Here is a 15,877-nt window from a genome sequence, read left to right as displayed (position 1 = left end):
CCTAAGCCGAAGGTCTATTAGAAACAAACACTCTATCCTCACAAGGTAGGGCTAAGGTGTACGCACACACTATCCTCCCAAAACCCACGATATGTGATATTACTCCATATGTTATTGTTGTAGTTGCCTTGTATTTAAAATACCTATTGCTGCTAGTTTGTGCAAATTTTTCTTAAATTTTGTCTATTTATGTTTTTTGCTCTGTAAATAACGCTTTATTCAACAAACCACAAACACTTTAAACACCATTTCGTTCCCAAACCGCCCATTACTTTGTAGGATAAACACAGTATCGATTCTTATGGATTTCGTCGGACTCCAAGACCTTGATCTCTTTCATTTGTTCTTCCACCGAAGAGCCTTTTCTTTTTTAATGTAAGTTAACACTACCATTGAAGATGGAATATATACCATTAAAGCACCAAAAAGGATAAACATTTTGGGTCTGACACCAATGTTTACTAGAACTAGAAAACATTACTCTTTGGCAGATTAGTAAATTACCCCTTGGCTATATATTTGTTCGAAAACAAAATAAACCTGTCGCCCTTTCTCCTTGCGGTCCTCGGCAAGCAGTGTCATTTTAACATCTTCTTCCTAACAACACTTGCACCAATTGCTTTCCCATCAGAAACCCCATGCCAATTTCCCTCACTCTGCTAAAGCAACGGGCTAAATCCTAGGCGATATCTGTCTCTTGCAAAGTCGATTTGTAAGTTGCTTGTCAATTTTATACTGATTTTCTTATGTCGTTTTCTGAATGTTAGTCTGCAAATTTTTAAACTGAGATATGTTGTTTGAAATGGTTTGTTCCAGATGACTAGCATCTAATTCAGTTTTAGTTTTCACGGCTTTTGCCCTTACTTTTCTATGTTTCTCTTTTGCTTTGTTTAATATGGTTATTCCTGCAATTTTTCAATATAACTTGTACATGTGCTTCATAATCTTCATAACCCAATCTTTTATTTATGATTTAAATGGTTAGCGTGGTGTGTTCATGGAGAAGAAAAAGGACTTGGGGTTAAAATTTCTTAGCAAAGATTTTGGTGGGACAAAAGACAATTCTTGCACTACAGATTTATCTGCAACAACACTGATCAGTTTCGGATGTATTTATTTGTAAATTGGTTTAAATTGTCGTAAATATTTAGTTGGAAATAGTTCCCTTTGCTTTTTATTCGAGGTTTTAATATGTTAAAACCTCCAAGAAATATTTTTTTCTAGCAGAACATGAAATACCCACAAGATGAAACGATATCAATATCAAGAATAACATATTGTTTGTCACATACCTTTTGAGTAAGAGCTAGGTTACAGAGAAGAGAAGGGGATTGAATAATTATAATAAGATTTGGGTTTGAGTTTCTTATGTTGGTTAGCTGAATTAGCACTTTATTTTATAACCGGATATTATAACTCGTGTGATTTTGAAGCATTATTTATTTACAATAATTCATATCTTGAGGATTATGTTCGCGATTTTCATGTAACTCTACATTGTGGATTGTGTTTACCTTCTCTCTGCTGTCTTTAGTTTGATGTGAATGAAATTACACTCTCTCCAAAAGATTAAAATAAATCTTTCGAAAAATAGTAGTTTTGGTCCCTAAATTGGCTGTTGGACCTCTTTTGTTTGAAAATGGTTGTATGGTAAATTCTGATTGGTGATCCTTAAAATGCCTGAGTGCTGAATTTTCCTAAAAACTCTTGGAATTCTTGAAGGTTCATTAATTTGTCTTTATTTAGGATATGATATACCAATGGACTATTTGAGTTGGAATTCTTTCGCACTTTGTTAAATTCATCTTCTTAGATACTTTCCAAAATTCCAAGTTGATATATTTTTAAATGTCCCATAAAGATTTTAAAGTTGTCTTAGTCATTCAGAGCATGCTGAAAGTTGAATTCGGTAAATGTATAACAAAAGTTGGAACTATTAGTACCAATTAAAGGAAGAAAGCCTTCTTCATTATAGGGAATAATTGGGTCACTTCCAGTTATCTAATCTCATAGGAGAAAACAATTGTATTTTTTGATAATTGCTAAAAAAAAAAATCTATTTTCCTAAAGCATCTAATCTTACATTCAAACTTTGTTAGACAACCATCCTCTCTGTTGCAACATTTCAATTGACTTCTCTTCTCAGGTTGAATTAAGCCATTTTTTCCCCTTCTCCAGGATCAGCATCCACTTTTGTAAGTTAGTGATGTTCTCTCCATCTCATCCTCAATATTGTATTTCCAAATCTCAAGACTATTATTTTTTTCTTTTAAATTAAACCATTCACCCAGGCTTTCGCCTCCGGTGGTGATGAGGGATTTGGCAAGGTTTATATTTTTTTACTTTAAGTGGTTCACGTTTTTGCTAAGTCTTTTGAGATTAATTATAATGATCACAATATTAAGAACCCATTGAGGTCTTGGTGGGGCAGGAGCTTAGGGAATCAACTTCAAGATCTTGTTTTCAAACTTCTTCCCCCTTTATTATTTGGGAAAATCTGGATAAAAATGTGCTTCTAGATATGTCAGCTGAATAGTTCTATTTTCTACTGATAAAGTTATACATGATTCAGCTTTAATATGAAGTTTGCTATAGCTAATGAGTTTAATGAGACCAAGTTAACTTCTAATTGGAAGGAAATCTGTACTATAGTGGATAACTATTGATAAAACTGATTTCTTTCCCAATGTATTGCTCAAATAAGAGAAATATTCTTTCAAACTTAATACAAATAGTAGCTCAATGGAAAGGGAGAAGACTGCATGTGGTATCTCTAGGGATCACAACACTATTTTTATGGTTTTCACTCTCTCTGCCTTATTATACTAACAATCTAGCAGAAGCCATAGCAGCTAACACTTATTAACAATGTGATTTTGGAGATGACTCCAAGATCATTGTTGATTCACTGATAATAGGACTCCCTCATGGAAATTACTGGAATGGATTTCAAAGATCCAAAGAAATTTAGCTACTATACATGGTGAATGCACTCATTGCTATAGAGAAGCTAATATAGTGGCAGACTTGCTAAAGCTGGATAAATCACAAATACCTCAAGAGTCTATTTTAAGTTTGAACAACTCCCCGGAATGGTAAGAGGAGCATACAAATGCAAAAAGCACGCTTGAAAACTATAGGATATGGGCTGGAAAGAAGGGATTTGGCTAGGGTCAATGACCAAATGAGGATTTTATAAATGAAATAGTCATATGTTTAGTGAACCTTTTTGCTGAACATGAACTGAAAATGGGAAATTCTCATTGCTTTCCATTAGTGTCTTCTTTTGTAACTTTTCTTTGGAGATAAGGTTTTGTGCCCCCCTCCTTGTATCTTTTGTTTATTAATATGATAGGAGTCATGCCCATCATCATAGGAGATGGAAACCTAGGTGAATGGCTTATTTAAAGAAAAAGTAAGTAGTTCACGTGCAACACACGTGTCGAGAAACTAGTTTTAATAAAAACAAATGCATCCTTAATACCTTTGTAATTCTGTAGTCGGGCCCAAATAATCAAACATCGCCTGCCAAATTCCGGGTTGTCCTTCATGGTACCTACCCCAAAACCGGGTCGCCCGGGTCTCCCCGCTCCACCCGAAATTCCAAAACGCAAAAACCTTCCTCCATTCTGTGTTAATCGGCCATTGTTGAAACCTCTCTACGGCCAATTAGGTATTCTAGTTCATATTCTGCTTACCCTTAATTACCTGAATTGGAGACGTCACAATAGCACATTAGCACAAGAAGAAACAACATTACGAACCGCAATTTTACTGTTTCTGAAACAATTGTTCAATTGTTAGTTCAATTATTAGTTCAATTATTAGTTCAATTATTGAATTTCGAATATAGAAGAAATGAGTGCACTTCAGGTCGAAATTACATGACTATGTAAATATCTATCTCCATTGTATTGAATTTCCACTCCTATTTGATTTTATTTCGAAAAGATTGAAAAAAGTTACTACCTTTTTTTATGTTCACCGTGAAATTATATGAAAGTCTAAAACTCAACTTGTTTTCTGGTATGTCACATGTGAACAATCGCCCCTATCATTTCAATCCCTGTCTGTGACTAAGAATTTTTAATTTATTAGTAGAAGTAATTTGGTCTAAGGAGAGTTCCAGTTCGATAATACATGAATGGGGTCAAAAGCTCAGGTCTTTCAGCTGATCGATCAAACAGATCAATCAACTATGCCTCAATCCTATTCTACAGACTTGAACACGTTCCGGTATTGCATGCTGAATAAGAATCAAAATTACTTCAACTACTTGCTGATTTCTTAAAGCTCTTACTAAACTAAAAGGGGTGTTCGATTGTGGTATTTGAGCAAATTAATCCCAGCGTGTATAAGCTAATACAAAGTTTGGTCGGCCATAAAAAGAAAAAATCACATAGCATTTGATTTGCGATATTAAATACGGTATTACGTTATACGTGAATCTATTTTTTTATATGCGGGGTAAAGTGCGGAGATTAAACCTTTTAAAGATAAAAATGCCCTTTTAGAGTAACTAATTCATGTATGACAATCCCTTTATAATTAATCATCACATGACAATACCTTCATTATTAATCACTGCATAAACAATTGCTATATTATAATCCCCGCATAACGAGTATGTGAACCAGCCGACTTTTGACTTGCTCTGTTGTTCGTCTAAGTTTCTTGATCTTTGGGCGCAGATGTTGTTTGGTCCTTGTTTATTTCTGAATAAACTGCAAATTGTCACCATTTTATGCTTGCGTGGGATTTGGTTGGGATTGTGAGTTTTGGTTTTCCTTTGCTTTCCCTGTTCATACTATGCTTACAACATCTAAGTTTCTTAGTGTTTGGACCCACATGTTGTTTGGTCCTTGTTTAGTTCTGAATAAACTGGAATTATCGCTACTTTATGCTTGCGTTGGATTTGGTTGGGATTGTGAATATTGGTTTTCCTTTGCTTTCCCTGTTCACGCTATGTTTGTTCGTTCTTATCTATTCTACTTGATATTTCTGATTTAGGTGACCTGGTACTAACAGTGAATGTGAGTGATATTTAGCCTTTTTCAGTGCTTCCGACCAACCTTGCTTTTTGAAATTGTGCAGGTTGTCATGGAGGAGCATCGAGTACGAAGAGGCAAATATTTAGTCATTTTTGAGGATACAGTTGAGTGCTAAGTGTTTGTCAGTATTCATAGGCATCAGCCTTTTCAAATTCTACGCTGAAGATGTCTCTGTCTTTGAGTTCAACTGCATTATCTAATGAAGATAAAGAGTCCCATCAGGAGAATGTGCTCTTGGTACGCAACAACTTATCCAACAATGGAAGTCCTCTAGAACAAGAGGCTGATGAACAAAAGAATGAAAACCATGATGGTGGTTGTAACAGGGATGGCAATGAGATTGAGTATGACGAAGATGAGGAAGAGGATGTGGACTTTAATCCTTTGTTAAAAGAAGCTGTTTCTCCTGATGCTTCTTCAAGCCTGAGCTCAGAAATCGAGGGTTTGGATGCTGATATTGTTGACAGTGTGGAGAACATTGCTGAATCATTGAAAGCTTATTGCAAAGAAAGAATGCCAGGTTTGCTACAGGACTGTCTCATTGGAGACAAAGAACTTGGTGAGGAAACTGTGATGCAAAATAGAGCTTCTTCTGGAGCTTGTCCAGAAGACGTGAAGAAAATCTCTTCTTCTGAACTCAAGAAGAGAGAATCTGTTTTGGATACTGAACCTGAAAGTGGAATTTCAAATAACAAGAGGACTGTATTTAGTGGAGGGGGAGAGGGCATTGAAGATCTTTCAGTTGGAGAGTGTAACAATGTTGCAAATTCAAGGAGATCCATCATAGATATGGATAATGAAGATGCTATATGTAAGCGCACTAGAGCGCGGTACTCACTTGCTAGCCGTACACTTGATGAACTCGAGACATTTCTTCAAGAAACAGATGATGAGGATGATCTTCAGAATGCTGACGATGAAGAGTACAGGAAGTTTCTTGCAGCTGTTTTACTGGGTGGAGATGGAAATTCTGGAAATGTACAAGAGAATGAAAATGTTGATGATGAAGATGAAGACAACGATGCAGATTTTGAGCTTGAAATTGAGGAGGCATTGGAGAGTGACATTGATGAACACGTGAAGGATGATGTTGAAGAGGAGTACGAGGCTGTTAGTCGAAGACCTAAGACTAGGCAAATTAGGCGCCAAAGAGCTTCTGTTGAGAACAAGAAGAAAGTTTTAGGACTGTCAAATAGGCCACTACGCCCTTTGTTACCATATCTGCCCATTTCTCCTTACTCTGGACATGGTGCAAAAAGCATGATGTTGCCAAGATGTTCTCTAGCTTCACCCAATCTGTCGGCTACAAATGATGGCTGTATGAATGGATTTACAGCCCATCAGATAGGACAATTACATTGTTTGATACATGAGCATGTTCAACTTCTTATTCAGGTTTTTGCCGTTTGTGTTCTTGAGCCGGCCAGACAGCACATTGCTTCTGATGTTCGGGAATTGATATCACAAATGCTTCATAAACGTGATGAAGTGTTAGCAAGTAGGAGTGTGCCATATCCCAGTTTTTGCTTCTTCTCCCCATATGTTCATCCCTCAGTGTCTGATGAACCTTTGAAGACTTCGCCTTCCCAAATCACCAACAAAATGTCTTCAGCACATGTTTTGCAGGGAGACTGCTCATCTGAACTTAACATGGTGCAGCCTTTTGATGGAATTTCTCCTTCAAGAGGAAGACATGATGCTATTAGTCAAGTGGGATGCCCTGTAGGCTCCTGGGTACCTTATATAAGTGGTCCAATACTATCTGTTCTTGATGTGGCTCCAATCAAATTAGTTAAGGACTTCATGGATGACGTTTCTCATGGTATATCATGTTAGAACACCAAAATCATTTAGTTTTCTTATGGTTGTTCAGTTTATGATACTTTATTTACTTCATCACGGGTGATATTTATTGACAGCTATGCAAGATTATCAACATCGGCAACTAGGAGGTATGGATGATATCTGCTCCGAGAAGGAACCCTTGTTTCCTGTGCAAAGTATTCATTTTACTGCTGAACCTGATGGTCAGGCTTCCTTGTATTCAAACATTGTGCCTCCTCCTTCATCAAGTTTTCGAACATCAAAGAAGACTATGGCTGCTGTATTAGTAGAAAAAGCTAAAAAACAGGCAGCTACTCCTGTTCCAAAGGAGATTGCTAAGTTAGCCCAGCGCTTCTATCCTTTGTTTAATCCTGCTCTGTATCCCCATAAGCCACCCCCTGCAGCAGTAGCAAACCGGGTGCTTTTTACTGATGCAGAGGATGAGTGAGTTTTATGTCTTCTTTTACCTTTCGTGCAGTAGCAGTATCAGGGTTCTTATGAAATGAGTTGCTTTACTGATTAGGTCGTGATTGTAAAATTGAGGCAACATTGGCCTTGCTTCGGGGCATTTGATGCCTTCTTGCTTTTATTAGTTGGTATTGCTCACCTTCTCCACAGTGGTCATTCTCTGCTATGGTGATAGGTTGTGAACTAAAACCTTGCTATAGGACGAACTGAGAAAGTAGTGAATTTAGTTAGATTTTAGAGTTGCAAAGTTGGAATGTTGGAATTCACATCTCACGAAAATCTAATGGATTCTGAAATTTCCCCTAAATAAACGATCTCTTTTGGTACAATTTATTTCTCAGCGTGATACAAAATTAGGTGTTAACATAAAGCCGAAAAGAATTTTGTTACATCTATTGTACGAAAACAATTGAATGAAGCTAATTATCTATATCTGTGAGAGCCTAAGCAGTTTTAGTCATTGTGCTTTGGTTAATTACCATGTATCATTCATCCTCCACTTCCTTGGGCAATTTCATCAATTCCCTACTAGGTTCTTAAGGTTTTAATATCATGGATGATCTTCATTTTTACCCATATTCGCTTTTACGATTACTGATAAGTTTAGTAATATTACCTTGGCATCTGGTGCAGATTATTAGCATTGGGTTTGATGGAGTATAATACAGACTGGAGGGCAATTCAGCAGCGCTATCTTCCTTGCAAATCTAAGCATCAGGTGATTGTTATGTGCACTTCCAGTTGCAGCAACAGTGTTTTCAGTTATTTATCCTCTCGATTTCATTGTCTTCTTAAAGTTTAATTGTGCTTAACGTGAGGAAGTACTTGACCCTTTTTGCAGATTTTTGTCAGGCAGAAGAATCGCTCATCATCTAAAGCACCTGAAAATCCAATAAAGGTTTGTTACTGGTGTACATAGAACATTAATAAACGATCATAGTATTAACGCTATGGCCCCATTTAAACCGCCTCTCCCGAAAAGTTCCTGCAAAACCACTTTAGCAATCTATTCATTCTATCAATTGGGACATGCTGAGCATGTTTAAGCCATCTCCTACCACCCCTTCAACTGTTCTAAGATTTTTTTAACTCTAAAATGACTTTCTCGATTCACCTAATAAAAGTACAACTCACAATCGCAATTCATCCATGCATCATGACCTTTTTTTGCAGTTAGTATTTTCCAAAATTTGTGGTCCTTAATTTGTTTGGGGTGTGATGGGTGACGCGGGCACAATGAAGGAGGCGTTGCATAGTTGGGCTCACATGAGGGGGAAGAGAAGTCCAAAGGTTTGGAGGGGTGCCTTCTTAGCAACCATGTGAGTTATTTGGAAAGAGAGAAATAGGAGGGCTTTTGAAGGGATGGAACTTGAGTTTGTAAAATTGCAGAGTTGCCTTTTGTTTCTAGTTTCTTTTTGGTGCACTCATGAGGTCCCCACTTGTATAGAGGATTGGGCCTCTTTTGTTGAGAACCATATATTTGTGTAGGTTCTCTTCTTTTTGGCACACGGCTTGTATACAGGGTTTCCCCTAATTGTTAATAAAATTATTTACCTTATCAAAAAATTATATATGTTGCTAGAGCTGCCATTTATTTTGTTTTGATTGATAGGTTTTTGATCACAGTGTGTTTTATGATTGTTGTGGTAAATAATGCTGTAATGAATCTTGTAGGCTGTTCGGAGGATGAAAAACTCTCCCTTGACAGCAGAAGAGGTTGCACGTATTGAAGAGGTAAGTTTACACCGCAACTTACATTTCCGTAGCACCACCATCTCCATTTGTCGCTGCTTCACTATTTACATAGTCATGATCATGCAGGGTCTGAAGGTGTTCAAGCTTGACTGGATGTCAGTGTGGAAGTTTATTGTTCCTTATAGAGATCCTTCCTTGTTACCCCGGCAGTGGCGCACTGCTATTGGAACTCAGAAATCATATAAATCTGATGCTAGTAAGAAGGCAAAACGTCGGTTATATGAAGAGAGAAGAAAATCAAAAGCTGCTGCTTTGGAAACTTGGCATATTTCTTCCGAAAAGGAGGTAAGGCTGGAATTTCCAGATCTTTTTAGCTTTATAGGTTGTCCTGAGTCAATGATTGCTCAAAACATGAACGGTAGAGTATAGGACACTAAAATTTGAAGAAATTGCCAGGATCAGGAGGCTCTCGGTAGACAGTTCAACTAGGCTAACTCTAGATTGAAGGGAAAGGAACGGTTTCTGGAAGGAAATAATTCTCTGTGATTGAAATTTGACAGTAAACATCTGTTCTCTGTGTAAGGTACTTATGATGCCCTATCCAGTTATGCAGACAGTAGAAGCCATTGGCGACGGAAACTGTCGCAAAACTAGAGGTCTACCCGAAGTTTCATGTTTTGGTTGGATAGTAGTTCATGAGGCATGTCTAACTTAGGACAATTTAAGCAGAAGAGGCTAGTAAAAAAAAAAGAAGTCGAAGAGGCTTTATACCATATGCAGCAACTGTTACATGTGTTAGGAGGAGACTCAAATATAAATCATTTGTTTTATATTGTGCTGTGGCTAATAAGTGTTAGTGCAATGTTTGGAACATGAGACCTCTTTTGTTCTGTGGGTTATCTGGTGGGAGCAGACCACAAACACTTGAATGAAAACAAAAATTACTACAGTTTGAAATTTTCTTGTTTACAACTGTTGGATATCTTACGTAATTTTATTTCTATAGATGACATAGATGTTATATGTGAGATTTAGAGGATCTCTAGTTTTAGAAAACTTCTAATTTTCTTAAAAGTCAAATTATTAATTAGTATTAAAATAAAATGTCCCGAATAAAGCGGAATTGATAGTACAACCCCAACTAGTTTGTGATTGAGGCATAGTTGATTCATTGAATGATGAACTGATTTTGTTGGCTTGGCTCCCTACACTTTTGAGAAGGCTCTTTAAGTTTAATGTTCTGTTTCTACATGCATCCTCTGGGTGCAGTTGTATATAAACTATAATGCCCTTGCTCATGAAAAAAATGCAGGATAATGTTGCTGACTATGCTGTAGCAGAAAATAGTGGTGCAGATAATTGTACAGAAAGAGATGAGGAAGCTTATGTTCATGAGGCCTTTTTGGCAGATTGGAGGCCTGCTGTATCCAGCATCCAAGTGAATCATTCTATGTCAGACCTGGCAAAGAAAATTCCTCCTGCTCAGCTATTGGGAGATGAGAGTTCTCTAGTTGCTGAAGAGATGAATAGCAGTCGTTCTAGAAATGGGCAATCGCACATCTCTAACGAGTTCCCTGTTTCTCTGAGGTACACATTGCATCTTTGTACTCTTTTTCATCTCCTTTATTTTTGTGTTTGTGTTCTCAAGATGGCAGACATTCTGCATTCTCCATTGTGATGACTCACTATGCTTCTCATCTGACTTGAAGGGCCTCGGAAACCAAGTCCTTTTCGCAGCCATACCGAGCCCGTAAATTTAACAATGGACAATTGGTCAAATTAGCTCCGGGCCTGCCTCCTGTTAATCTTCCACCATCTGTTCGAGTAATATCTCAGTCGGCTTTTAAAAGCTATCACGGTGGAACGTATCCAAGGGCTTTTGGTGGGGATGCTTGTACGGGTGATAATGTGAGAGACAACACAGTCCCAAAAATTGCAAGTGCTGCAAAGAATTATTTTGTGAAAGATGGACCGTTTAGCAGTAGTGCTGGGAAGAACACTATAAGTAATCAGAATCTAAAGGAAACCAGTCTGCCAAAGGATAATAAGAATGTTACCGAAGGAAAGGATGAGTCAGGTCTACAGATGCATCCTTTGCTCTTCCGGGCCCCTGAAGATGGCCCTTTGCCATATTATCAGTCTAACTCTAGTTTAAGTACATCCAGTTCGTTCAATTTCTTTTCGGGTTGTCAACCTCAACTGAATCTTAGCCTGTTTCATCATCCACGCCAATTAGCCCATACTGTTAACTTTCTTGACAAGTCTTCTAAGCTCAGGGACAAAACTTCAATTTCATCTGGTTTTGACTTTCATCCACTTCTGCAAAGAACTGATGATGCAAATTGTGACTTGGAAGCTGCATCCTCTGCTGCACGAACCTCATGTATCTCAGAGTCATCAAGAGGAAGGTGCACTCAAGTTCAGAATGCTGTCGATAGTAGTTCAAATGTTGCCTGTTCTATACCCTCTAGCCCTGTGGGAAAAAGCAATGAGGTTGACTTGGAGATGCACTTGAGTTTCACGTCCAGAAAGCAGAAAGCCATGGGAAGCAGAGGAGACACTGACCATTATATGGGAAGATCACCAACTAGTGCTTCAGATTCTGGAGATCAAAATCATCACATCAATAGAACTCCAAATAGAACCACACAGCACCATGATTCAGGTGCTACTGCAATGATTTTATCCAGCGACGAAGAAAATGGAAATGACGTTGATTATATGCCAGACCAGTCTCTTGCAGAAATTGTGATGGAGCAGGAAGAGTTAAGCGACTCAGAGGAAGAAATAGAAGAAGATGTAGAGTTTGAGTGCGAAGAGATGGAGGACTCAGAAGGAGAGGAGATATTTGAATCTGAGGAGATAATTAATGATAAAAATGAGGTATCTCTTAAAAATAACTCTCAGATATCTAATTTGGCATAAAAATGGATTAGTTCGAAATCTTACTAAAATGGGTCGCACCACATCTTTATCAATAATGAAGTGTTTATGAACAAGATAAAGAAAAAATTAAGATTAACCTTTCTTCCTCACCTATTAGTATAACGTAGAAACTTACTTGAAGGTGAAGATTATCTCAATTTTAGCATATCTTTTGCATTTATCCTCAAAATGCATACAACAGTAGTAGACAATAGTTTGTTACTGTACTTATTTTTTTCTTCTTCTCAGCTTTTGTCCATTAAACTTTTTGAAGACCTTCATTCAGTACACCTAATTAAGATTTCAATATGCAGATACATTAGTTCGGTCATCCCAATTGGTGCAATGTTTGCTATGACACTTTGGCTTGGGAACACTGCTTACCTTTATCATGTCATCATGCTGACATTTATGCACTGAAGAAACATCTTTTACCTACTCTGGTATCAGGTTTCACATCGTGTTTAGTACTTTCATGGAACAGAGGTATCACAGTCCAACTTAATTGTGGCTATCTGGCATATGAAGCATGCCTTCGATATTTTAGAGGAGATTGAGATTATGGAACCTAATGCTAAGTTATTTCTAGGATAAGGGTGCATTTAACAGATCTTGGATGCTGCAGGAGGTTTTGTTGATAAGCCAAATTATCTCTCATCATATGTCTCGATGATTTTAGCTAGGATAGTAAGTTCCTACAGGATCATCGTAATAGTTATTGGGACGTGCATGTTAGTGGTGCATGGACTCGTATACGAAGATTGAGGACATACTAAGATTCAGTTTCTTGCTTATATAAGGAATATTGCATCACAGAGCCCCGAACCGACCTGTAGGTATGCTAACGTAAAACGAGGAGTTGAGCCTGAACCTGCATAGATTATTGGTTATTGATGGATGCTCACCTAACAGGAGATCTTCTTTCAGATATTATGTTTTAAGGTATGTATCAAAAAAGGGAAAAAACTGTCTTAATGGGATTTAACCTACCTTACCAAAAAAATAACTGTCTTAATGGGAGAAATCCCTTTTCAGTATGATATAGTTACTAATCTCTCAAAAAATAAGTATGATATAGTTACTAATCTCTCAAAAAATAACTTTTTCCTAAAAAAAGTATGGTATAGTTACTGAGCCAAGTGTAGAGTATATAAGGATGTACATTGATTTCATATTAGCTTTTGTGGTTAAAGTAGTTGGCAGAGGAGGTGAGACAGCGATGCAGATGAAGCTGATTTAAGATAGTCAAATTGCAATGCATATTGCTTTTAAGCCAATATTCTCATCTGCAAGAAAATACAGTTTCAATGTATCTCTTCATTATTTTTGTTAGCTTACTTAGTCGGCAGATATACTCCCAAAGCTCTCCTGAGACAAGTATATTTGTGGTAAGTATATGCTCTTCAGGTCATTTTAGAACGTATTATGTTTGGTGTTCCTTATAGTTTTATGTCAAATCTGCCGAGAGATATTTACTTTTACACACAAGAGATATATAAATAAAACGCAAGAGATCTTTGCAGGGTTATTTTCTTCTATTCAAATTGTAAAGGGTTATGTTGAACCATTTCCTATGTTCAGCATCTAGAATGTTAGAAATACTTGTTAGTAATTATGATACTTCCCTTTATTTCATGTACCCTAGATTCCTATATGAGGAGCTCTTTCCTATACGCTTTCTTCACTAATTCAACGGTAGCTTCTCTTTTCTCATGAAGTTAAACATTTTAACATGAAAATAAGTTCAAATGAAGCAACAGGTTCGAACCCTGCTCCAGACAAAAGCTTAGTATTTAAGTGGGGAGTAGAGGGGTGGGCCCATCATCCACTTAGCTTCAAACTGTGCACCACTGACCTCGAGAATTTCTCAATTATCAAAAGAAAGTTTAAATGAATCAATATGAAAACCAATTTGCTAAAGTATTAAATTGTGGTGGAATAGGTGGCGTGGAGGCGGGGTTGGGGTGGAGGTGAGGTATTAGTGGTGGGAGGGGATGGTGGGAGGAGTAGAGTATAGCTAATTTGGGGATGCGATGGAAACATTAACACAAAAAAAGTTTCCTTGGCCTATGAACTGGAATATGGAATCAAGGCAATATGTTATTTCTTCACCGAGAAGTAGGATTCTGATTGTGTTATTTGATCTCTTTTGACTATAAGGGGTTGTGCAGTGGAAATTTAAATCTTTTGGACTCTTTTGGTTTCCCTTTTGTTTAATTGTCCCGAAGAGTGTTAAATGTAACTTAGAATTAACTGTTTCTTAGAGAAGCAATTGATGATAGATTGTGCTTTTCATTTAGCTAAGAGAGTTTCAGACCTTTGTGTGTATTTGTTGCAGTGTCTGGGTTCCATGAAATGAATAAAGTAAATCTTCTTACTGGTTATGAAAAAAAATAATGTTTTTACTAAGAAAAAGGATAGATTGTGCCTTGAATATGCCATCATGCCACATTGGACATCTGCAGTCTGGGAAAAATACATGCAGTTTATGAGTGTCAGAGAGTATAGGCACTAATTCATTGTTTTGGGTAGACCAGTTTTATAGTTATTGTTTTTTGTTTCTAATTTCATATTGTAGAGAACCATGTTTTTGTGTAGGTTCACCACTTTGTTACATTATTCATAACACCTGTATACTGGGTTTGTTCCCACTATATCAATGGATCACTTTATTCATTCTTTTTAAAAGATTTAGCAACATATTTGGCTAGGGTTATTTGACATGTGTAAACTTGTTCTGTAGGTTGTCGACTTCCATCAGACTATGGAAGTAAATGGCATTCGCTTTTGGTGTTATACTGCCGGTCATGTTTTTGGTGCTACCATGTTTATGGTTGATATTGCTGGTGTTCGAGTTCTCTATACAGGAGACTACTCCGGTGAAGAAGACAGGCATCTCCGTGCTGCTGAGACCCCAGAGTTTTCTCCAGATATTTGCATTATAGAATCAACTTATGGTGTTCAACTCCATATGCCACGTCAGATAAGAGAGAAGCTTTTCACTGATGTGATACACTCAACACTCATGCAAGGGGGTCGGGTGCTGATTCCTGCTTTCGCCTTGGGATGTGCACAAGAACTTCTCCTTATCCTGGAGGAATATTGGTCTAGCCATCCTGAACTTGCTAATTTCCCCATATATTATGCTTCTCCACTTGCAAGAAGGTGTATGGCTGTCTATCAGACTTACATCAATGCCATGAATGGAAGGATCCGCAATCAGTTTGTCAGCTCAAATCCCTTCAATTTCAAACATTTTTCTTCCCTGAATAGTATTGAGGATTTTATAGACAACAAACCATGTGTGATGGCAAGCCCAGGTAGTCTTCAAAGTGGTTTGTCAAGGCAACTGTTCGATAAATGGTGCTCTGACAAGAGAACTGCTTGTGTTATACCTGCTTAGGGGATTTCTAGCAAGGCAGTCCATTTATTTCTTCTTGAATTAGTTTAGAGGTGTCAAAATCGGCTCCAGACCCGCCCATTTGTTGAACTCAGCTCCTCTTGACCCAGCCATCTCAAGACATCTAAAGTGTAAAAATTGCATGGGCGCCCTATTTGGTTGCTCCCATTTAACTTGTACCCATTTCTTTTTAACTTGTACCCATTTTTTTTAACTTGTACCTACCGTTTAAATAACTTCAGGCCTTTTTCTTCTTTGTGAATATATTTTAAGGTAGTTTATGATGTTTGCAGAGGTGAGTTGTTGTGGCGCTTTATTTTTTATTATTGCTTAGGGTTTCTTCTTTTTCTTTTTCTTAATTGCAAAATGAGTTCGTTAGGTTTATTATTGTTTTGACAAATTGATGGTTGGAGTTTGTTCTTGATGATATTTGGAGGTTATGTTTCAAATTTGAGCTCATTTGGAGTAGATTTAGGTATTAAATCGTATATTGGATTGTTAAAATCCGAAAAAC

General features: G+C 37.3%; 1 protein-coding gene across 4 annotated transcripts; it reads left to right on the top strand.

Annotated features, from left to right (window-relative positions):
- Positions 1-275: 275 nt before the first annotated feature.
- LOC104090116 (uncharacterized) lies at positions 276-15,657 on the top strand. 4 transcript variants are annotated; one of them, XM_070177444.1, is made up of 11 exons: positions 276-712; positions 5,095-5,898; positions 5,974-6,873; positions 6,971-7,319; positions 7,977-8,061; positions 8,185-8,241; positions 9,018-9,077; positions 9,165-9,383; positions 10,351-10,625; positions 10,748-11,921; positions 14,707-15,657. In XM_070177444.1, exons 2-11 carry the CDS (start codon positions 5,217-5,219, stop codon positions 15,364-15,366), a joined length of 4,461 nt encoding a protein of 1,486 aa, XP_070033545.1. In that variant the 5' UTR covers positions 276-712; positions 5,095-5,216; the 3' UTR covers positions 15,367-15,657. The 4 variants fall into 4 exon arrangements, with proteins under 4 accessions (XP_070033545.1, XP_033510434.1, XP_009593458.1 ...); XM_033654543.2 differs by adding an exon at positions 2,147-2,199 and having other exon boundaries at positions 5,095-6,873; XM_009595163.4 differs by having other exon boundaries at positions 5,095-6,873.
- The last annotated feature ends 220 nt before the right edge of the window (positions 15,658-15,877 follow it).

Source organism: Nicotiana tomentosiformis, chromosome 6 (assembly GCF_000390325.3).
Source record: "Nicotiana tomentosiformis chromosome 6, ASM39032v3, whole genome shotgun sequence".
NCBI lineage: Eukaryota > Viridiplantae > Streptophyta > Magnoliopsida > Solanales > Solanaceae > Nicotiana > Nicotiana tomentosiformis.
Note: the sequence above shows the minus strand (reverse complement) of the source record. Positions and strands in the feature narration are given on the sequence as shown.